Source organism: Haliotis asinina, chromosome 3, assembly GCF_037392515.1.
Source record: "Haliotis asinina isolate JCU_RB_2024 chromosome 3, JCU_Hal_asi_v2, whole genome shotgun sequence".
NCBI lineage: Eukaryota > Metazoa > Mollusca > Gastropoda > Lepetellida > Haliotidae > Haliotis > Haliotis asinina.
In genome coordinates this window covers 54,025,900-54,050,376 of record NC_090282.1, presented here as the reverse complement: position 1 = coordinate 54,050,376, position 24,477 = coordinate 54,025,900, and the positions used below count along the sequence as shown (strand labels likewise).

The 24,477-nt window shown below is 40.4% G+C and overlaps 1 protein-coding gene across 2 annotated transcripts; it reads right to left on the bottom strand.

Annotated features, from left to right (window-relative positions):
• Window positions 1-209: 209 nt before the first annotated feature.
• On the bottom strand, window positions 210-14,130 carry LOC137278165 (uncharacterized). Of its 2 annotated transcripts, none has more exons than XM_067810343.1 (9): window positions 14,033-14,130; window positions 5,285-9,391; window positions 4,887-5,000; window positions 4,681-4,758; window positions 4,411-4,494; window positions 3,524-3,607; window positions 3,175-3,258; window positions 2,990-3,071; window positions 210-1,501 (listed from the first exon to the last, which is right to left on the bottom strand). In XM_067810343.1, the coding sequence occupies exons 2-8, from the start codon at window positions 9,381-9,383 to the stop codon at window positions 2,992-2,994; spliced, it is 4,623 nt and encodes a 1,540-aa protein (XP_067666444.1). In that variant the 5' UTR covers window positions 9,384-9,391; window positions 14,033-14,130; the 3' UTR covers window positions 210-1,501; window positions 2,990-2,991. The 2 variants fall into 2 exon arrangements, with proteins under 2 accessions (XP_067666444.1, XP_067666445.1); XM_067810344.1 differs by having other exon boundaries at window positions 4,887-4,964.
• Between the last annotated feature and the right edge of the window lie 10,347 nt (window positions 14,131-24,477).

Sequence of the window (24,477 nt, the reverse complement as noted above, 5' to 3'; positions counted from 1 at the left end):
ATATGCAAAGGCAGACCTTCCGGAAAGGGTCCTGAATTCAGCTACTGAAATCCATACACAACCTTGACAGGGTCTTTTTTTGTAACTGCTTACGTTTTACATATTGACTCAAAAACACACACAATTCTTACCCCTGGGTTTCACCAACATTGAAACTCTGTGAAATGAAATACATATCAATGATGTAAAACAGGACAATAAAAAGAAAATTGTGTTCAGCATTTATTTTTTATACAAAAGTTAAAAAACAAACTAAATTATTGTGTTTTTTTTGTTTTTAGTAACAATAATTACTATTCAGTATAGAAAGGTTAACATTGAACTCATCTTTGAAAACAGAGCTGTATAAATTATGCAGTTGTATATATTTACAACATGAATGTCCATGTCATAGATTTAGCACAATGTCTCTATACAGAACCTATGACAGAGACCTTCAAAACATCACTAGTCACAGAAATATGCTTACTTCAAATGTTGGATTTCCTGAGATATTCTCATATTATGACTGAAGTTGGAGGCAACCTGGTTGTCTCCATGCAAACACTATAATGGATCTTCTTCCTGAACCCTACATGAGGATGTTCAGGACTAAACAAGGCCTGTTAAAGGCATTTGCACTACATTCTTCAGTACAACTATCAGCACTAACTAAGTAACTAAGTACAAATGTAATTCATGATTTGGCACATACAGTAAACAAAGCTACAAATAAATAGTAAAAAAATAATATCAATAACATGGAAAAATATACTGAGCCACGATAAATACCATTCATTATACAATGACTTTCAAAGTACACATTCCATTTTGAGATCTCAACTTTTGAAATAAGACATATTTGTGATATGTAACTTTCCAGAACTGTTTGGAAAATGATACGCACCAAGCTTATAATACAAGACAACTGATAACACACAAGGAAATTGTGAAGGAAGTCATTTAAAAGCATGGATAGCGTGTGAAAGATGCAAGCAATAACACTGCACAACATTCTGCCGGTCATCTAATTCAGTTGTCCATGCCTTCCAAAACACGGTTTACCATGAAGAATTTCCACTAATACCATTCATGCTTCTGCTTGTGACAAAAAAGGCAGTCATCTGATATCTGTGCAGGAAGACATACAATTTATTTGAAACAAATTAGGTAAGATTCTCCTTTCTAAGGACAAAGATTACAAGCCCCACAGAATATGAATACTCAATTCCTGCACAGGTGGTTGGTTGAAGATAAACAGGAGTTTCTTATATCTGCAGAGGTTTGTAAGAACTCATTATAAACATGCTAAGTTAGTTACTTTTATTTCAACAGTTTAGTATAATGACTACAAACAGTATATTATACTTTAATCCCTTTTAGTTACTTGATTATCAACTCCAATTTATCAAGTACAGCTAACATTGTAAAAAACACTGGGTACAGATGAGTGATGGGATTCCTCCCCTGAAGTCGTGGGTCGTCTACCATCAGCACATGGTCGCACTTCTGTCTACCTGCCTGAAAGTGCAACAAAATGGAATTACATTGTCTATCTATCAGCAGGATGAGCAAAACAGCCATAATCACATTAATATAAACAGACTATAACATAAAAGTAGGGCACCAGAAAAGCCATGGAAGGAAATAAGACCATGTAATACAAGTACATCAACACTACATACAGATGAATGAGTGATGGTTAGTCACTTAAGAAATACTGAACACCACCATAATTATGACCTTAATGATGTTTATAACAAGAATGGGAATCCATTGCATGCATGTGAGCAGTCATGTTTGATGGTAAGAGCTCTACAGGATCCCACTACTGAACTTGTCAAAACATTCAGACAAAACTCAAGGTACATAAATCTGCTATTTTGTATTGTTTAATTACTGTCTCTGAATGTGGCAAGGAGGAGGCATCAGGGGTTCAAAGATGGCAAATAATCAGGATCCATTTAACAGTGACGTCCTTCAAAGCTGCTGGCACACAATAACGAAAGACTAGTGAAAAAATGGTCATACCAAAGGTGAATATGATGTTCCACAATAAGGACAACCTAATGTGGCATTACAGTGTGAAGATCTTGCTTTTATTAGTAAAATAACATCCATATGCAAGGAGTTCTGCCATTTCGGGACAGTGGCTGCTCAAAAGATATGTCAATCAGAACCTTGAAGATCCAGTGGAGCTTCCCTACAGATAGATCGGCAACTGAGGTTCAGTTTATCATTCCGTTAAGCTTCACAGGCTTACATTTCAAGAATCTGTGCCCACTTGCACAAAGCGACCTTAGTACTACAACTATTGTAAGCCTATGTTGGAGAATGGGAGTTACAATCATCATGTAGCGCTAAGACTGCTTTGTGCAAGTGGTCCCTGGTAGCAAATCTATTTGCTGGGTGAAAGCAGCTTTCTCCTCATCACTGATAGATGATATACACTTTCAATGCACAGAATATGACCATTACATCAGAACAACAAGACAAGTATCTCTCCTTGGGAGCCTGACATGGGGATGTCCCCATGTATCTTTCACAACTGCAAATTGACTTGTTTTCCATTCAAGGTCTGATCAGATTCAAGTACCGGAACCAGTTGACTTGCTACAAGACCTGAATTCACTGGAGATAATGCCCAACTCCATCATTCCTGGGCACACACCAACCCACATAACTGGATCACACACTGGTATGCTATAAATCTGGATTTGAATGCTCCTGAGGACACTTGGACACCTGGAAGAGGCTGCAGCTTGAGTTTGCCGACTGTCAAACTGAACCTTTGACTTGAGGCATGTGAGTTTCTACTCAGTGCACTGAAACCTTGTCCAGTTAAAATATTTGATAAAAATACAAACTGTCAACAAAATGGCAACAATGGTCCCAAATCCTCAGGTGCTGACGTTGTGCTGACCTTAGTCCATATGTCCATGTCCATGCAGTATCATTCTTGTTTTAGAAAGTTTTTGTTCCCCCCAGTTATCAGTAATGCATAACTTACCTTCAATCAATTCCACCTGCATCGTCATCAACGTCATCATCATCAATCAATCGGTAGGCGCCAACAACTTTCTCCAAGAAATCTGAAGATGATAGGACTCTACACATTAGCTACTACCATTCAACCTCTTCAAGAGTTTATCGTGATTAATAAAACAAACTGAGAGACCAAAGACAAATACTGACCCTTATTATGATCCCTCTCCTTAGCAAGTGCTTGGTTTTCTTCTTTCATGACATGTAGGTCCTCCTTCAACTGAGACAGAAGACCTGCAGAAACAAGCATGTGTTTATATATATAAGTACGTTGCAAACACATGGAAAATAATTCATGAACACCAGGATGGACATGGAACAGCAAGTTTGCCAGTTTGGTCACCTGCCATAGAGTTGAATTCAATATCATGATGCATTCCCATTACATTTTGTGGATAAACAACTCAAAGCAAGAGCATATTTGATTTTATTTATGGACTATGTCTTAAGATATGGAATAGCAGTGTACGGAACTTCCATGGTCCACTTGTCAGCATACCTTCAAGCTCTTTATATTTCTGTTCCAAAGACACATTATATTCCTTTGAAACACTCAGCTCAGACTTTAAACTCGTCATCTCTCCTGAAACACATCAGAAGGAAGCAGAAAAATATAATTGGATAAGTTGTGGTTATTCATGACAAATGTTACTTGACTGTGTGAATTATGATCCCAGCGATATTCTGTGCCTTTCTTAAAACAAGTATTAGTTCAACTTACATACTGAGTAAGTGAGTGAGTTATTCCAGCAATATGGCAGCAGTTTGTAAATAACTAAGTCTGAACCAGACAATCCACTGTTGAACAGCATGAGCATCATCAATCTGCGCAAACTGGGTACTGATGACGTGTCAACTGAGTCAGCGAGCCTGACCACCTGATCCTGTTAGTTGCCTCTTACGACAAGCATAGTAGCCATTTTTTGGCAAGCATGGATTGCTGAAGGCTTATTCTACCCTGGAACTTCACAGGTTTCCACTTATATGGATTGTACATGCATGGCACTATACAATGAGGTACAATGATGCACTTGAACATGATGGCCTCACAGACATAAGCGCTTATAATGGTGAGTAAGGCAGGATGGTAAAGCTCTGAGAGAAGTCACACCACCAGAAACAGCATTAACTAACCTTGGAGGCTTACATGCGAATATTTAGGACAAAATATGTGTCGCCCTAGGAAATGTCAAACATAACAGAGCAAACTCATCTCTTAATAAACACTTCCATATTAATGTCCAGGAGTGAGTCAGGTGAGGCTGCAAATTCTTTACTGCCCCTAAAATACCCAACCACATCTAGGAAGGAATGTGTGTGCCTGACCGATCCATGTTACTGAATGGCAGCAGTGTAGTACAGTGACATGCTTGAGTGTAGTTGTACCTTCCTGTTTCCTGCACTTCTCCTCCAGGTCAGTCTTCATTGCTTTAGTCTCACGTATCTCGGTTTTGACATACGCCAAGTCAGCTGAAAGTGATGACACATAGACCAATAACAAAGATTAATAAACCTCACTACTTCAAACCAAAACATTTACACTAGGAACTACATTGTGCTGGGGTCATATACTTGGTAACTGTTCAAAACAAATACTACCCGAAAGCTAGCACATGTTTGCATGACCTGTTCCAAACAGCAGTAATTAGTACTCACCTGCCACTTGCTTGTGTTGTTCCTTTAGGGTTACAAATGCCTGCAGGATGTACTCTCGGGATTCATTAAATATGTCATCTGAAATATATATATCCTAAAACAGTACTGAACATTGACATCAGTTTAGTTTAGTTGGACATTGAAGTTAGTGACAGTTGATCATCAGTAAATATCCTATTGCAATTTGCATAAAATGGGACCCTCACCAAGGTGACTTTTCTTGCAAACTGACGCTTCCCTGCCACCTCCATAATCTTCCACCTTCCGCTTCCATCCACTAGTCTCTGCCAAAAAAGAGCCAGTAGACATTCCATTGGTGCCTGGCAGGGGACAAGAATGAGACTTCAAGTAATATATGTTTTCCATGTAAGTTAATCATGATATAACAATGTATTGCTTTAAATACAAAAGACCTTTTGCAGTGGCCGATTCAATATATGTATACTTAGCAGTTGTCGATTTGAGTCATTGAAAATAACAGAACTTTTTCTACTTTTGAAATAATTGCTATAATAAGCCTCAGTGAATGAGAGGTAAAAAAAAAAAAAAATTATGCGAGTGCAATTTCTGTTATCAAGACGCTGTGTGACTGAAAAATATATACCTGAGTTGTCTTTGTTGCTAATTTTGCCTTGGTGATTCTTGCCACTCCCATCATTCCTTCCTTCTGGTGAAGAGTATAAGAGTAGTTTTTTCTCTGGAGGGGATAAACTCTCATCATGGCTGCCAGTCTCTGAAGCCAGCAAAGGAGGTAAACTTTTGCGTTTAAAGCCATTCTTAATGAGCTTTAGCTTGGGATATGGCTCCCCAAAGTAAGCGAAGACTTTCCTGACATATTTCTCCTTGATGAGGAAACACTCCCCTGGGACAACAGGGGGTAGCTTTGGTTCTAATCGGGACAGGTAATGAGCACTGTCAGCGGTGCAATCTACCACATGCATATCCTTATGAATCACAACCTTCACAACTTCTTCTTTGGAGAAAAGTTGAAATAAGTCCTGATAAACATAGCATTTTTCTCCATCAACAACAATATATCGTAGTGTTCTGTCTGGCAACTTGTCCTTTTGAATGATAGCAAAACCTCCTTTGATCACCTCACAGTCCTTCTCATCTATTTCTTCAGCAGTGACTCCAGACGAATGCTTTGGCACTGGCTTTCCATCACAGTAAATATCTGTTGCATCACTCACATCCGACACAGCACCCTCATCTTCCTGTTCATCTGACGGTGCAATGATGGCAGGTTCTTCATTTCCACATGTGTCTTCTGAATCCTGAGATTGACTGGACACTTTATTTAACTGAACATCATCTGGACCATTTCCTTTTGAACATAAAGATGGAGACTTGAGGTCCGTGGTAGCTTTTGACTGTTGATTTGACTGCACAGTGCTGTCTGGAGAGACAGAGCGTTCCTTTTGCACTAAGTTGTCTTCCTTTCTTGTTGACCTTTCACACACTGGTGGGTTTGAGCTGACACAGTCTGCTTCTGGACATGACTTAATCTGGAGCATGTGGTGATACAACTTTTGAGCATTTGTCAACAATACTACTCCCATCTGACTTGAAAATTGTATTTTTTTGAAGCAGAGATACTTCTCAACTTCTCTCCGACAACTATGTGTCAGAGTTTTGTGATTGATTTTGAGTGTACAGGTTTTTGTCTTGTAAACATGAGAAATGTCATAATTGGACAAGCAACATTTGACAAATTCTTTCATGACGAGGTGTTTTCCATCAGGCAAATTTATCATTAACAACTTCTGTCCATGAAACCAAATGAATTCGCCATTAGAAGGCAAATAGGCATGGTCTTCAGTGGAACCATCAAGTTCCTCCAATGTAGCACTAGTTGGTGTTGCTCCATCCCATGTTAAGGATCTCTTACTTTTATTACCTCCACTTTTTGAACCGTTTTTATCAGGACATGACTGCCTACGTACATGACCAACACTGTTTGGCTTTCCAGGTTTCTGATTACCTGACCATTGAGAATACACTTTTTCACGAGCAGTGATTGCGGAAGACTCTTGCTGAGACTGACCTCTACTTCTGTCTTTAGATGTTTCTGTTCTCTCCCCAACATGCACATGCTGTTCACTCACAGAAATTGGTTTTTTGGCATCACACATTTGTGTTCGTTCATGTTTTTTCAGACTCTTGTCTCTATTTTCTGAGTGAGATTTCTTATGTTTCTCTTCAATGCACTGTAAACTGCTTGACGACACTTCTGCCGATTTGTGACGCTGCTTTTCTGAATCAAGAACACGGGTCAATTCCTTACCCTCAGTTGCCCTATTACCATTGGATTTCGCAGTTTTTCGAGCTGAATGGTTGTCAAGAACAGAAAATAAAGGCTCTGTGTCAAGACTTGCTTTGTATACTTCTAGTTTCCTCTTGAAAGATGAGCCTGTGGTTTTGCCTGACCCCTCACTATGTCTTCTTGACTCAATGGTTTTGCCCTTTGAATGAGCAGCACTTGCTGCAGATGTATCAACATCTGTATCGATGTTAGAACTGGACTTCTTAAGAGGAGAAATCCTGCTTTCTCTCTTCTTATGTTTTATCACAGGCAAAGGTGGATCATATATTCCCAAACTTTTTGAAACTGTTTCATTTTCAGAATGAGTTTCCTCGACAGAGCAATGTTTGGCTGCGTGTTCCAGTGATATGGAACCTGTAGACGCTTGCACCACGTTCATCTCATCTGAAATAATGACACTGTCTGACTGGGGTAATGACTCCCCTGATTCCTTTTCAACAGAACTGATATTCTGGTTTTGTTTCTCAACACATGGTCTCTTTTTATCTTTAAGCACCTTACTGACTAATACTGTATTTTCTTTACATGATTTAGAAGTCAGTGTGTCCAATAGTTCACTACTCTTACTGCCAGATAGCCACCGATCTACTGAATCAGACACATCAGCGGTGAAAGGACTTGGCACATTCATATCAAAGCTATTTCTCAATTGTTTGGAAAGAGATGACACTTGTTTTGACGATTCACTTTTTCTGGATGACTGATCTTCAACTATCACTGGCATTGAAATGATGTTTGCATATGTGTTAGCAGCTTCTGAAAGTTGTTGAACACTGGCTGCGGATTCTTCAACTGGAGCGGCAACAGGTTCCACAACTGGGACAATGGGTTCCGCAACTGGGACAATGTTTTCTGCAACTGGGACAACGGGTTCTACAGCTGGCATTACAACAGGTTCCTTGGCTGTATTATCAAGTTGATTCACATGCGAGTTACGGTCAACTGTCAGTACTGGTGGAGTATTTGACATTAACTGCTGTAAATGCTCCTTTGAATCAGGCAACACAGATGTTTCTTTCCTGGATGTGGATGGAGAATTATTTGGATGTATCTGATTTGTTGCAGGTGCTTGCACCGACTGCTGTGGAACTAAATCTGAACTGGAGTCTCTGGTAGTATTTCCAAGGTTTCTTGAATCACATATTGTCTGTTGTTGTGGCAAACGTCTGAGTAAAGATGTATCTGCAGGCATAGATTGGACATTTGATTGCTGGGAAATTGTTTGTGGAACTGATCTACTGTTCGCAGAAACTGAAGGAATGTCTTGTTGCATAGCTGACCGATGGGTTTGCTGTTGCGAGTAATTGCACTCCTTGCGAACACTCATGTAGTCTGGTTGAGAAGCAACAGATGTCACATGAGAAGTGTAGGTACTAACTGCTGGTAAAGTGAGGGTACCATGTTGGTTACCAGCATTTACTGGCATACCAGTTGGTTCTTGTTGTCCTTGGTGAGAACTCAATATTTCAACAACTCGTCCAGATTCATACCTTTCTGCAGGCATTTTATACCATCTTTGCATTGCAGTTGAAACATTCGGTGTTACGACTGACTGAGAATGATCAGGAACACTGCCTCCTTGATAAAAATTTGTCTGAGTGCTACCCTGCAATTGATATGGAGGTGGTGGTTTTATATAAGTAGAGGGTGTGAAAGAACTGTTCCCTCTTGTAGACATTCCACTAATCTGGAATTGTTGGATGTTTCCTCTGGTGGATAGATTCTCTAAGCCTCCACCCGTGCTATGCTGACTAACCTGTGACATACCAAGGTTGGCAGGTACCTGCTGAGGCTGTCTTGTGATGTGTGGACTGTTATTGTCTTGAAGTGGCATTTTTTCTATATCAATGCCGGTTACATGTTTCACAATGTTGTAGAAGTATGGCTGAAAAAATTGTGTCAAAAACAACTCAGCATTTATGCATTCCAACAATTGCTGATTGGTGCAAAGTCTTGCCAAGAATGCTTGAACTTTTTTACGAAAGTGAAACTGATCATCCCTTGATAAATGTCGAGTGTCATAGTTCAATATCTGCTGTTCATCCTTTGCAGCGTCAAGTAGCTTGCCAAACTCAACACAAGCTTGTCTACTGATTTTACAATGCTGCCACCATGGGTTGGCTTGATTCCTGCTGTGTTGAGAGCTGGGAGGTCTGCAAGTTGTGTTTATGGAGGCTTGGTGGGGAGCATAGTTCATCTGATTCCCTGTGCTCATTGCATTTGTAGAGGCAGAATTAAACTGACTTGACAAGACAGGTATACTTCCATTGTCAGGGGTTGCATACATGTTGCTTGTTGAAGAAGGAGGCCATCCAGTCCGTCTTGAATTCATGCCCCCTGACATCATGTACTGGTGGCTTGTCATGTTTTCAGCCATAATCCTTCCTGCCAAGGAAAAGGAAAAGATTAGAACACATCATGTTAACAGTTGCATATAATGGACTGATACAACACAATCTTTGCCTTGCCATCATGTCCTTTATCACACTTACTGTTGTGACCAGATGGCAGTCATGTTATTCATGTTCCTGAACACAAGGATATTTAAATGATCATTCAAAGGTGATGGTCAGAAACAACTTGGTCCATGATTGGAAGATTTTGAACAATGGTAAAAAAGTCCTTATATAAACAGAAAAGTAGTTGATATTCTTCGTCTGATGTTCATCTGGCAGGGTAATTATCTGGATAAGACAAGGCATTTGCAAACTGACATTTACTTGACATATTAGTACAGATACCTTTATTGATAAAAAGTCAATTATTTTGTAGGCCAAGTTGATTTACTAAATGTCTGACTTGAGTCCTGTCTTCTGACTGCCCGTTTCCACATAGTAATCTTACTTTTTTCTGTGGCAACAAAAAAATTAGTTTTTCTATCCATAAGGATTTAATAGTTCTTATCTGTACAACTTAGACAATGAACATTAATCATGTCCATCAATATTATGAAACACAATATCACTAGATCGTGCTCACTTCACGCAAATTTGGAAAAACAAAAGTAACACTTCATTTTCATAAATCCATAGGCACAATAACATTGTTTAACAGTGTCATCATCATCACTAATCCATTCCATTGATACTATGTCCACTAACCATTGAGGCCACTCAGTCCTTGGAATTAACTCAGCTTTGTTAAATCAGAATATCAATGATCGCTACAACAGGAATATCTCTTAATATGCTTAACTTCAAATTGACAAAGATAGGGACAAATATTGTTTTCAATACTTAACCCTTGGCATTTTTATCAGATAACAGTTCAAGAGTGTACTTAATTAAAAGTCTGGAGTACATGCACACTCACTTACCATACTGTTATTAAAAACATTCACATTTATGTTAATGTATTTTTAACTATGAATAGACACTATTTTCATGCTTTTTTGAAGGTTACTAACTGTAAACTCAGATTCTTGGAAAATGAAAATGTTTAAAAAATGCCAAGGATTGCCTGAATCCTGTTAATCCACTTGTAAATGAAAGACTGCCTGTTTATAATTCTGGTTAAATCCCTGTTTCTGTTATATGCACTCTCTCAGCTAAACATACATGTGAGTGAGTGACTAAGGGACTTGGATACCATACTTGCTTACCATGAGCTCCTGACCAGTTTCAAAGGTTACAAACACTTACAAACACTTTGACAACTGAAGTTTTCTGGGTATAGTACAGATCTGATTCTAGAAAACCGCATAGATGACTATTACAGATGAATTTTGACCTCTACTGCTGCTAATACATATCATATTGACAGTTTTTTTTAAAAACAAGTATCAACTTCATTTCAAAATTTACGGAAAAGAACAGTTAAAACTTTCAAATAGCAATCCACAAATGCATTAAAATTCAAACAAGCCTGAAACCCTCCTTGGTTGCAGTATCTCCTTGCTGATAGGGGTGTGATGATTCACCCAACATGTGGATCAATACTCAGTCACTGCCTAGATATCTGTATTTAAAGGGACACTGACTTGGGGCCCTTAACCAGGACTGGTTGTTGCTATTGATATTCCTGTGAGTAACATTATAGAAACTGGGAAGTACAACATTGGGTGGTACAAAATTATAGACAACAACTTCTTCAATAAAAGAGTATGACATTTCTATACACATTTTTGTACAGTTGTCAAACAGGAATGTAACATACAGTGAAGCATTCCTCCATCAAGCCAAATCACCTGTACAAACATCTTGTTAAACCACCTTTTGTCCCGTGTGTATCTACGACTTCTATGCCTTCCCCCATTGTCTACCTACCGCTTTCACCAACTCCATGTCGACTGTATTGTGTTAATTACCTTATATCAGTCACACTAAGCATATAGCCACCACTCTACCTTACGTTCCTGTCTGAATATGGTACAAGACTCTGTAGCAAATAGGCACACTGTTGTAATAAAGAAGTTAGAACCACTGCAGAAATAACATCAGGCTATTAATAGTAACTTGTTCCAGGTACTTGTCCATCAGTATCCACATTAATATGATAATGGAATGACATACTGCAAAGTTATAACTATTGGTCAATCAATGTATTTATTGACTCATTTATTTATAACTCCAATATGAAGCTTAACTGCTCAAGGGCACTTTGTTTTACCCTTTGATCACTGGATGTCAATCTCAAACAGCACCCTGTATTACCAATCTCCCCTGGGGATCACAATTCTTGCAGCCAGTGTGACCCGGTCACAGTTGGATGGAATAGTCACTGTACTTTGTCCATGTTCACTGCTGTGTTTGCATGTATTTATGTGGCCACCATCTGGTCAAGACAACTTTTCCATGATGTCAACATGTTAGACAACAATAAGCAATCAATCAACTTAATGGCTGTTAATCCTTTGAAGGATATATATTGTTATTATATAAACATTGACATAATGTGGATCTATACACTATATCAACATACATAAACACCACCATTTGACAAATCCACTGTGGAAGATTAAAGTAATTAATCAATGTGTTATCTGTTAATCTTCTGATTTTTTGTTTTAGTAGCTTTCACTTTCTAATTCAGCTGATAATTCCTCTTACTACTCTTCCACACTCATATTACATAAAATGCAAAATTGCAATACATTTGCCACATCACACCGAGAAATGCTAAATGGGAACCTTTGTCAGGTAATCGAAGAGGTGATCATAAATTCATTAACTGACCATCAAAAGAATGGCAACAAACAGGTGTAAGTCCATACTATCAAACATGGCTTGCAAGAAGCAAGTACGAATGTCTGTATTACATGCAATGTTTAGGCCCTAAAATACTGTGGGTACGAAGCTGTTTTGAGGATATGAACTTCATTGTTGCACAAGAAATATAAGGAAACAATGAAAATTCAAAACAATCATTAACTCCTGATCAGAAAAGGAGTTATGTTGATCGAGCTTATTTCCAAACAAACAGAATGGGTATCCAACCCCCAACTGCAAACTTTATGCAGATAAACTGCACATGCATCATGCAACAAATTGCTGAAAAGCATGCGCAAATATTGAAAATGTGAAAAACTGCATTTTGGTGTAAAGTTTTATAAATCCACGGTATGGAATATTTTGCAAAATCTAATTTAGGACAGTTGACTGAATGTAAACGCTTTGCATAAATGAGTCTAAATGTTTGATGGGTAGTATATATTTGTATCGTACATTAACCCCGAATAATTGATTGTGTGACTATTTGAGTGTTTCTTTTCAGTAGATTCATAGGGAATGAAACTGGTCACTAGCCAGTCAAAGTACATGTTTAGATTGTTCTAGCAATGTCAATTTGATGGCTTTATATTACAGATAGACAAATGCACCACATGCATTAGATCTTCATCCAGGTATGACATGACCAGTGAAGGTCCTTCAGCAACCCATGCATGCCATAAAAGGCAACTATGCTTGTCGTAAGAGGCGACTAACAGGATCGGGTGGTCAGTCTCGCTGACTTGGTTGACACATGGCATCGGTTCCCAGTTGCGCAGATCGATGCTCATGTTGTTGGTCACTGGATTGTCTGGTCCAGACTCGATTATTTACAGACCACCACCATATAGCTGAAATAATGCCGAGTGCTGTGTAAAACTAAAATCACTCACTCACTCCCAGGTATGACATACTTTCACATAAAGCCGTCAAGACAGGAGTTTTTAAGCACGGCAACTTCTTTGTCACGACGTTTTTAAGTATGTTCATCACCCGATGAAGAAAAACTCTTGTCTTTATGTGTATCACTTCTAAATGCTCCACCTGTACCCTTCGAACCACAATCACAACGGAGTTGATTTTCATATTTTTCTACTTGATGATAAAATTGTGTACATATGGATCTCTTCACGACAATAAAAAAAAATCAACAAAACAATAAAACATTACAATTAAACACAAGCCGACCTATTAGAACCAAGCAACACATCAAGTGACGTCTTGCATATGCCTCCAGGGACAAGTGACCATTGCTCCTGTCAGTGGTGAAAGCAGGACAAGAAGTAACTAGCTGTTTTGTTGATTACGACATATCTGAATGAATGCTTCAAACACTGACATTAGGATGAATGGTCAATCGCCGTGGACATGAATGGATGGATGTTTACACATTATTTGTTCTGGTATTATCGATGAGACATTCATGTTGCGTGTAATCCTTACCCAAATCCTCACAGCTATAGATCTAGATTTTTCACTGATCTAGACTACAATCCACCGAAATACGCACATAACTCAAGTGAGTGCGACTGACCCCTAAACATGAGTAATCACAAGAAAGTAAGGTTTTCCTCCAGCGAGTGCAGTTTCCAAGCCAGAAGGTGTGACCTACATTGCCAACGGTTCACATGGGACCCACAAAAACTAACACCCACAAAGGAAGACGAACCACTGCAACTGAAAAGGCGCGCTGAGGTACATAGATCTATGCTCTTGAAAATAACGTCGAACTAAGGACGCCCATGCTCTAAATACACATGAACGAAGCACAATGTCGTCATTTTCAAAGTTACTATGTATTTATACGTGTAATTCTTACCGTATTTACGTCGTGTTTCCTCGGAAGACAGTGTACTCCTTTCGTGTCTGACCTCAGCATCTCATCACCTCGAGCTGAGGAATGCCGTAGAGTGCATACAGCCGCGAGCTCCAGCGAATCGTGCATCTGTCATTCATAGAGGCGGAGCGTGACAACCACCGACCAATCGCTGTTGCACGGGGATTTCAGGTTGTTCTTAAAATAGACAGGAAGTTCAGTTGTGGTGTGGTGTTCGTGTTTTGATAAACAAAAACCGGGAACATTGTTTAGACTGCGGCATTTGCTGATTGAGCAAGGGATTTTTCGAGCACTTTCTGATTTCCTTTCCTACGCGCACACACACATCATTTTTACTTGTATTTCAAATTCTGTACTTCAGAGATCTGATTATTATTAGTATTCGTTACTAACTTCATGTTTGCACGAATTTTTGTCTTTCAAACAAACATTATAAGCAACATTTCAAGAGTTTCTTGTAAGTTGTTTTGTTGTGGACTATAATAAACTAAGATGCGTGTTGGACTGGATTGATATTTTAAGTTTTGTTATGATATTGACTAAAACAGTTTGAAAATCCACATTCAGTTTTTTGTTATGTGGCTAAAATAGCCAAAAAATTGAATTAAGTATTTATGCGTGAGGTAATTAAACACAAAATGTTTCCGTGTCACACAGACAGCGTTCTCCTCTGTTATTCAAGTAAAAGTACGTGACAGTCTCCCCCACCCCCCTGCTCTCCCCTCCCACAAAACCCATTTTGTTAGGTTCATTCATTGAGGTTGGCGGATCACAAAGTAGATACTATTTAAAATTAACAACATCTTCATAAATTATCTCATGCTTTCTGTATCGTGCTATACTGTAAGAGCGACGTTTCCGTCTAGACCTTCATATCGTTCGTTGTCGAAGGATTACGGAATTTGGTACATAATACGTATGTCGCCAGACTGACAGTGACAAGGAGATACACGATCGAGGGACCAATAGGGATGTGTGACACATATAGAGGGAAGTGTTAATTGTCTGGCAGTGCACACAGCACACATTAGAAGTCTTCTGTCAGCGAGGACGTACATGAGCGCCGGCGGGTGAGTACTTGAGCGACTGTCTAATAGCAGGTCGTATTGTTTTTGTTTGCCAATTACCTCGTTCACAGGTTTGGCTAACACGCCTCGCAAGACGAAAATACCAAATAGGCTGACATTTATTTGTTTGTCTTAAAATTCAACAACCGTTTGACATCAAACGACCGATATGAAGTAAATGAACATGATAAATGGACATGTGCCTGATTGATTTTAAAGAGGTAATTTGGTCCAGAACACATACTATTTTCACACAGACCCGTCACCAAAACAGAAGATCACATCAACGAGAATGTCGATACCTCCAGACGGCTACAACTATATCAAGTCCATTGTCCGGATAGTCATCAACACACATACCCGACATATTGCAACATATAAGGTCAGTATGTGTGAATTACAAAATGATATATTTCCAAGTAAAAGTAATACAAGTCAAGAATAATTAATATATGTACGTATTTTTAAATATTAAATACAGGAATTACAAACAGGGTCAGATAGACAGAAAATTATGTGGTGACATTTCATTGGCTACCAAGACTGATGACATTATTAATGTTCCAAAAGGTACACGGGTTGACGAGAGCGGATCACATTTTCCTCAGTAGAGTTTTTCATCGTTCCTGTTTGAAGTCATTGAAATGACGGGAGTTGTTCCTGAAAAAAAAAGCTTTAATGGTGGTCTTCGCAATTAGAACAGAGTCAATGAGTCGAAATTAAACATGACACAAATCACAGTTCATTGGAATATATAGTGCATACTGCGCCACAAAATGCGACTGGAGTCAGGGAACACGATATTATAGTACAGCCAGATTGTGAAACCTGTCATTTCGTGAAATGACTAAAACTTTCAGTCATTTTGTGAAATGTCTTACAGGGTCAGTGATTTTCTCGTTATTTTGTGTAACAACAACGAGTATATCAGCCATTTCATGACATTTCACTTAATGACCTACTCTATAAAAGTTGTTCACAATTTTAAAATCACGTATCTTGTATGCATTTTGACATTGAAGCATTTCCACCTGTTTGTTTGACACTTGCTGTGTCCAGAGCAGACACATCTCACAAATTTCTGTCCACTACGTAAAGAGGAAATGAAATTTGAAGAAATGACTGAAGTATATTGATTGTTGTTGCACAACATGACGTTCTCAGTCATCTCACGAAATGATTTCACAATGTGACTGTAACATATACAAACCTGTTTGCGGATGATGTCAGTAGGAATCTTGCTCCATAAATCCAAGATAGTCTATTCCAGTTCCCATCGGCTCGCTCGAGGAGTCTCTGCTGACGATTAAGATGATCCGAGAGATGTTCTACGGGGTCTGGATAACGCGCTGGCCAAGGCAATACGTTGACGTGAACCTTGTTCAGGTATTTTACATTTCTGGTTGCGTGAGGCCTCCCATGGTCGTTCTGCAAAATGACTTCCCGCGACCGTTGTCGAAATAAGGGCACCGCACAAGGTCTCATCACTTCATCCCTGTATCGCTTGGCATTCAGATTTCCTCGGATGATAACCGATCTTCTTGTCCTCTGGTCACAACTGTGGTCCCATACCATGACACTTCATTCACTGAACGGATGAACTTCTTGAACGCCCGCTTTAGGTCGAAAAACTCAGACACTGACATCGTTTCTGAGTCGACCTTTATTGTTAAGAACACCCTTTCTCAGTCACGTCGCTGCCGTCGACCGAGTGTGTTGTGCCGATTTCAGTCTGTGTTGATGGTGTATAGACGGGCCAAAGGCATTCCCCTGGTAGTCTGTGTCGGACTGTGTAAACTCCCCCCCCCCCCCCTCCCCCTCACATTGTTGCAAGAATAAGAAAATACATTCTTTATGCACTACTACAACTTTTGTTGTTTGAAGTGTGGCCGAGGTATTGCAACTGGCATTATTCCCTACCCACCATTCCTTTTAGCAGGCGTATATTTGGCTTATAAGCTACTTGTGCCTGTTATTAAGTGGATCGAGCAACTTCTAATGGTTGAATAAAGGCAGAGGTTGTGGAAAGACGACGCGAGAAGGTGAATTTAGGTTCACAGAGACGGATGCAGCTTTTTGAGAAAGGCGTGTGTGTGTGTGTGTGCGTGCGCGCGCGTGTGTGTTAGTACAATTTAGAAAGGGTGAAGTGGAGTGCACTCTTTGTTTTCTCCCGTTTTTACGTGAGTTCTAATGATCATTAATTAACTTAGAGGGTAAATGGGCGTGTGTGTGCGCGTGTGTGGCAAAATTACACAAGACACCAGCGGGATCGAGGTGAGATGGCGGAATGCGATATCGATTTCCTCAGCTCAGTGTTGGACCCTGACCCCATGGAGAGTTTGTATCGCCTGGACCCCTGCATAGGGTTATTTGGTTCACACAGAGAATATGCCCGTGTAGAAAACCAGTCGGCGTTTACTCTCAGAATTCATTCTGATTCGGACCTGCACATAGAAAGAGAGAGTTTCTAAATTTGTGAGCCAACTGTCTTTTGTCGTAGGCAACATTTCTCTTCCAAATTCTAAACATCACCTTTTTCTATCAAATTCGTAACTTCACCAGGAGAGTGATAATAACTATGATGCCAATTTAACTATATTTAGCCCGTTCGCTTTGTCAGCGGACAACCTTGTCCTAACATATACTTCTACACCAGATAGTTTGCCTACTAGTCTGTGGTAAGAAGCGTCTGTGTGAAACAAGAAAAAAACCCAACAACCCAGATATGTTACCCAGCTAACATTTGTAATAACGGGGTTTACAAGTAACTGCAAGTTACTGTGCAAAGTAATCACAATGTCATTACCCAGCAGTGGTAGTGCAAACTTCACTGGCAGTGAAATGACAATGGCTTCATAAACAGGAGTAATAATAATGATATTCTCTTAGAGACCACAGCAGTGACCAAACTTCTAAAACCCAAGGCTAGATATCCCGAGTGAAAATAATTATCTCCGCACAGCCGATGTCTTGATGCATTGTGAGATGGCTCGAACATTTACTTATATTGGTCCTTGTTTAGTTTTAACACCTTCAATAGTGTTTCCTTAGATGCTGACTGAGATTGATGCTGTTCACCAGTCAATACTGAATGTCCTTTCTCGTATGTGTGTGTACCATACGAAAGTGGTTTTCAGCATTGATATCCAGATACAGGCCCGAAACAGTACAACATTCAAGAACGGCTCTTGTCCACTCCAAGCACCAGCCATTTCTACAACAACCATCATCTCCCGTTCCTCATATCTTTCCCTCTCGTAGAATCATTGATCGAAAATTTCCACAGGCTTCCTCCTGTACATGAGTGATTGGTGTGAAGAGCGAACATCCCACCAGCCATGTATTCATGTATCAGTGGCGGAGGTCTCAGCTTGTGCAAGGAGCGAGTTTAATCACATTTGGGAGGTGGGGAGGGGTGGTGTTAAATTACATTTGGTTGATAAGAAAACAAAACCAAACAAAAAACAAAAAACAAAAAACAAAAAACAAAAACAAAAACAAATAACAAAAACAAAAGAAAACAAGATCAATATTTAAGCCAATGTAGAAAAAAAGCATTAAAGTTCTTCCAGGTCGAATACACTTCAACATTCTCCACCTATACATACACGTCCCTCATTGAACTCGTTATACCAGTTTCGCAATTTAAGTTGGTGTGTTCGACACGAGCAACACAGGCACGTCTGAGGCTCGGGTCAAGTCTGAACTCTGAAAGACTCAGACCAGATCTACACAGGTTTGTCGGTGCTGGTCATTAGTTTCGATGTACAGATGATCAGAAATGAGTCATTTTCATGTTATATTGCATAAATGTCTTGGTACCAATACCTACCCAATATAAACCCAGCCAGGGTTCATCTGCGGGCATGATTACAAGTCAGACTGTTCCCTCTGACCAGTGTACTCGACGAAGTGGACGAAGTTCTCCGCCATGTCAGAGGGCGAAGGTCTCCATGGTATCAGTGGATGAAGGACTCCATCGTATCAGAGTACAAATGACTCCATCGTACCAGTGGTAGAAGGTCTCCGCCGTATCAGTGGGCGGAGGTCAAGTTTTAGTACTGAAAAGCATATTCCCAAAACCGTTAAACTTAGAAAAAACGACGCCTAAATCCCCATTCCGTGATTCAGCGGCTGCCCGAGCCATACCGGTAAAATCAATAAATTCAGTAAAAATTAAACCAAGATAGTTGTAACTGTTAACAATATCTAAAACATTATTCCCAACTGTAAATACATGCTGCGGCACTGAAATGCACGGGTTTCTAAAATGTACAATCTTCGACCGAGGTCGAGGCTATTGAACTCATGCAGCAAATCATCATTGAGAAGATTAAATAACAATTGGGATATGAGGCATCCTTGTTTTAGCCCACGATTTACTGCAATCCAGGAGTTTTTGAATCCATTCACTCGAACACAACACTGAACGTCTTTGTATAACCATTGTAGTAGTACCTCCTACTCCACTTGACAAAATTCTGGTCCATAAAATGTTTCTATCTACACAATCATATGCCTATCTATAATCAGTGAAAGCAACACACAGTTTCCGTGTTTCTGAAATCGACGAAAGTGTCTGTACATGGTCTGTGGTTAAGCTCCTTTTTTCTGAAGCCATTGTGAGAGCACCGGGGCACGTTGTTGGTTTCAGTCCATACTTGTAACCTCTTGTTCAGAACACTACAATACGGCTTATACATCGAGGCTGTCAAAGTGATTCCTCGATATGCAAGGGGATCTTTCGGGTCCAAGCTGGAACACTTCGGGACTGGCGTGATAATACCTTTGGACCATATATTAGGAACTTATCCATTACTAAAACACACGTTAAACAGATTATGTGAATGTATTTATGACAAAGTCGGAATCCAGTAGCCGCGATACGTGGAGCCCGTCCTGAGCTAGCTGAGTAAATTGCGGTTCGAATCTCAAATAGACTGATTCTATCATTAAGTAGAACAAAGTCGTTTGTATCATTACTGGGTACTGCATCCGCTACCTCCTCCGTCTCCCCACATTTTAACAGGGTGCTGAAGTTAGTTTTCCATTTATCCCAAGCCAATTGTCAGTCAGTCAAAACTGAACCGTCGTTAGCGACAACTTCTATCAGAATCGTGTTATGTCGTTCGGCGCCAGCACCACTACGCCCTATTCGTTTCCAGCACTCCTTGTTGCAAGCTGTACAAAGACCATCAAGGTTTCTTTACTGTGTCTTTTACATTCGTGCTCTTAGCTTTCTGAACGGCCTTGTTAAATAAACTGTTTACGAAGAAGTACAACGCGTTGTTTTAAAACTGGCCTATCTGATCGTAGCTTTACACTTACACTTACACCATCTCCGTTCCGCCGTGCACATCTCATTCCAGAGGTTCGACAGATTGTCAGTCCAACACGGCTTCTTAGGGAGACTATAAGATAGGGCTTATATTTAAGCTTGTCCCTCATTTCAGTATGAATAGAGTCCATCAAGGCGTTTGAAGCTGAGTCAAGGTCATTTTGAGTTGCTTCTGAACTCTCCAAGCGGTGAATGATGTCACCCTGTTCCCGGATGCAGCTTGGTGACGCCATGAAGTCTGGAGGTACATAGTATCATACCTCACCCCACGCACTGACACGTCTTCACTTCCTGACATTTCGGTGTCCTCAACATAACGTAAGTTGCATGACCATCGTAGCAACGAGTGGTCAAGTTGGTTTACTAAGTGCCCATCCTCTTTGTCAATAATATCCGCACTATGCACTAACACATCCGCTCGTATGACCTTTAACTTTGTAAAGTCAGAGACACATTCACATAGCCATTGTATACCTTCATGGTTATCATCAATCACGTCTGCGTTACATAACATTGGAAGCGTCTCTTTGATGAAGACACCTACACCCCCTGATCCATGTTTTGCCCGTTTGTGGACTGCAGTCCGGTTATGCCCATAAAACACATAGTTACCATGTGACCAAGTACCAAGTGGGTCTCTGCAGCTCCAACAATATCCAGGTCACACTTAAGAATTGATTCACTGCGTATTATATGTATATCGATAGCTGAGCCACTATTACAATTCCATCCTGCAACATTCCAAAATCTGTATTGCACCTTTTTCTTACCCCCTCTGCGTTGTCCATTTCAGGTCGGTGAAGTATTGTACCTTCCATCCTTGTTACTCCGCCGTCTCATGTTGTCGATAGTCTGCCAGCCTCCACTGCACGTACTCTCTCGTTTTCAGTGTTGTCGAATTCACGTTGACCTGGTCCGCGACGTCGATTTCTCTTAACTCGTGTTTCGATGTTAAGGTTTTGGGAGGATAGTAACCTCCCCAAACCACTACAGCTTATAACATCATAGTTCATGGTCCAGAGCACTGCCGATTCAAGGTCTGTCTAGATCACTGTCCCCCCGGACTGTCGAAAACTGAAATTGAAATCCGATGTTTCGAGGTAATTAGGCGCTAACACTATGGCGCTCGGAAAACAAAATACGTTATACAGTACATTCTTTGGTGTGTCCACTCTGTTACAGTATACAGTGTACAATGCTCATAGACCCTTGATTCAGGTCATATTCATCTCAAGTGAACAAGGTAGCCAATCTGATCAGGATAGTTCATTACGGAAATCTCTAGTCTCTGAAGCCGTGACCTTGAACTTCAGTATGGGACGAGTACGGCTGGTGAAACTCAGTTTGGGTGGAGCAGAAAGTTATTCAGTACAGATAATGTCTACGTTGCATAGACGTTCAAGATTGGTAGCAGTGGCGAAGACAATGTACAAAATCTATTTGTTTAATGTTAACAACCATTTGGGTAAAACAGGGGTGAGAGTACTGACCATTATAATTAATGTAGTTGATATGAGATGTAGTTGAAATGAAATCAATAGAGGACAAGCCCCCATTACGCGGTCATGTAGTTCGCAGACGCCTTGAAACAACATTTACGGTTCAGTGAACAGATTAGCTCCTACCTCTTACCTACGGTTTACGGACAAAAGGTCGACGTACTTTGAAATTTCGCTATGACGAGTAGTCGATCCCCGGTAAACTTTGATGTTGAAGGTGTTGCTAGTCACGCCAATCCGTTGGTAGCATCGCGTAAGACGTGAAAAGGTTCATTCGTGTAATTCACTCAAAATGTCATCATATGACAGTGAAGTTTACAATGATGAACATATTTCATTCAGTTGAGATATGTGTAAGGAAAGAGCTCGCGTCGACACGTCATCGGTTTCCAATTGCGCACATCGATGCCCATGCTCTTGATCACTGGATTGTCTAGTCCAGACGCGATTGTCTAGTCCAGACCGCCACCATGTAGCTGGGATATTGCTGAGTGTGGCGTAAAACTAAACTCACTCAGGTCTCGTGGTAGATTGTATTCATTTTCGAAATGGTAAATACACAGGTAAATGGGCGATTACTTTCTACATCTCGTGGGGGCATAGTTGGCTAAAGCGCCAGGCTAGTGATCCAGCGAGCTTGAGTTGACGGGATCGAACCCACTTGTGACCGGATGTAACAACTTTGGTGTCAACTTTGCGTGCAAATTCTTTCAGCGTTGTCTCAACCCCTAGTGTGCAGTACACAACCCTGTGCTCTTAAAAGAACCCACGAATCCCTTGGTATATGACCAGATGGTGGCCACGTGAATGCATGCAAACATCTTGCTGCTGGTACAGCTACGTGTAGTAAATTTGGAAAAAGTACTGTGGCTATGTGTCCCAGCTGGGGTCAGGCCACATACCCCACATCTGTTGCGTGGAGTCCACCAGACCATGACCAGTTAGTTAACAAAGGGGGTTAAAGTAGAGTCTATAGCAAGGAAGGTAAAGCTAGGTACAGTTAGCTCTGGCTCTGGCCTTCGTCTGTTGCACGACCACTTGTCGTTCTATCGGCTTCTCCTCTAAACGACCACTGTGTCGAGGAAGAGGCGTTGCTAGAATGCCATCACGAGTGGTAACTCTGGCTGAGCAGTCTTTTCGCAAAATTCTCAGTATGTGATAATATTACGTCTGGACTTAACGCTGAAACTTAAAAACCATCTAACACTAAATTCTGACCACTTTCAGTATTATTAGTGTAGCTACAGTTGACCACTGGTGATTCCGAGGAGTTATTTGTGTCAAAACGATGATTAAGTATCGGTAGCTTATTTGTTTTCATTAATTTATTATCAAGACAATTTGTAAGTTAACTGTTTTTTTCCATCTGGCCTTTAGTTCCCTTCCGCTGGGAGTGAGAAGTGTCCACTAGTGACACTAATTAGAACAGACTACAGTGCAGTGACCTGCTAATCCCTCATCCAAACAATCAGATGTGGGGAAAGTGAGGTTAATCCTCCCGGTCCACCCAGGTGTAACGAGGTACTTCGCAAGGATGGGAAAGTCACAGTAACTCGGTGCGCCTAGTGGCTGCAAGAGTTGTATGGTCTCCAGGGAGGTGAGGTGGATCGTACTGTAACTACTCCGGTGTATAAACAAACACGTTGGGCTGTGTGGGTATGGTTATATATTTTGGGTTCAGGGATTAGTCGTACTAAATAAACACAAACTTCTATACAGATTGATATAGTCTGTTCGGTGGCGTCTACTAATGCCTACAGGGACAAATAGCAAATAGCTAAACAATTTTACGCACCGGTGGTCACAAATTATAATGCACCTACCCTTTCACTGAAGTGGTAAGTCACTTCATTGTGCTCCAATGCCTACAGGGAATACAAAACACAGACTTTAAATGACATTTTATAAGGTTTAATCATATCACTTTCATTTCTCCACACAAAATTACATTACATATTATTGAATTATTAATTGTGATTATATGATGTAACATTCTAAGTCACATATTAAGATGAATCAACGAGAATTATTTACATATGTACAAATATACAAATGTACACGTCTGAAGCCATTCAAGCTGTTTGTGTAATATATGCCAACTTAATCAAGTGTCCAGCAGCTGAGAGGAACTCCATGGGGGTCTTGAGTCCAGTTGCCAGTTGGTCCTTCAGTCTTGTCAGTCTCTTGTCAATCTCTGTATAGATTCTTTTCAGTTATCTTCACCTTCTGCAGCACTTTTACAAAAGCGAAAATGTTAGGGTGAGTCCTTTGCATAGTCTATTTGAATCTGGAATGGCAGTCCTCGAGATGATTGTTCGTACCCGAGCCTTGCGTCTCGTGGTGGTTCCATATTCCAGCTCGGAACTTGGCATGGTCATCCACCCAGGTGCTGGTGACGTAGTCGTGGAAGGCATCCTTCTGTGCAATGGCAGGGGCGTCGTTCATGATCTCGATCCAGGTGTCTTGAACCATAGCCACTGGCAGGAGGGGAAGTACTGCTGTTCTTTGCACCCAACTGCTGCC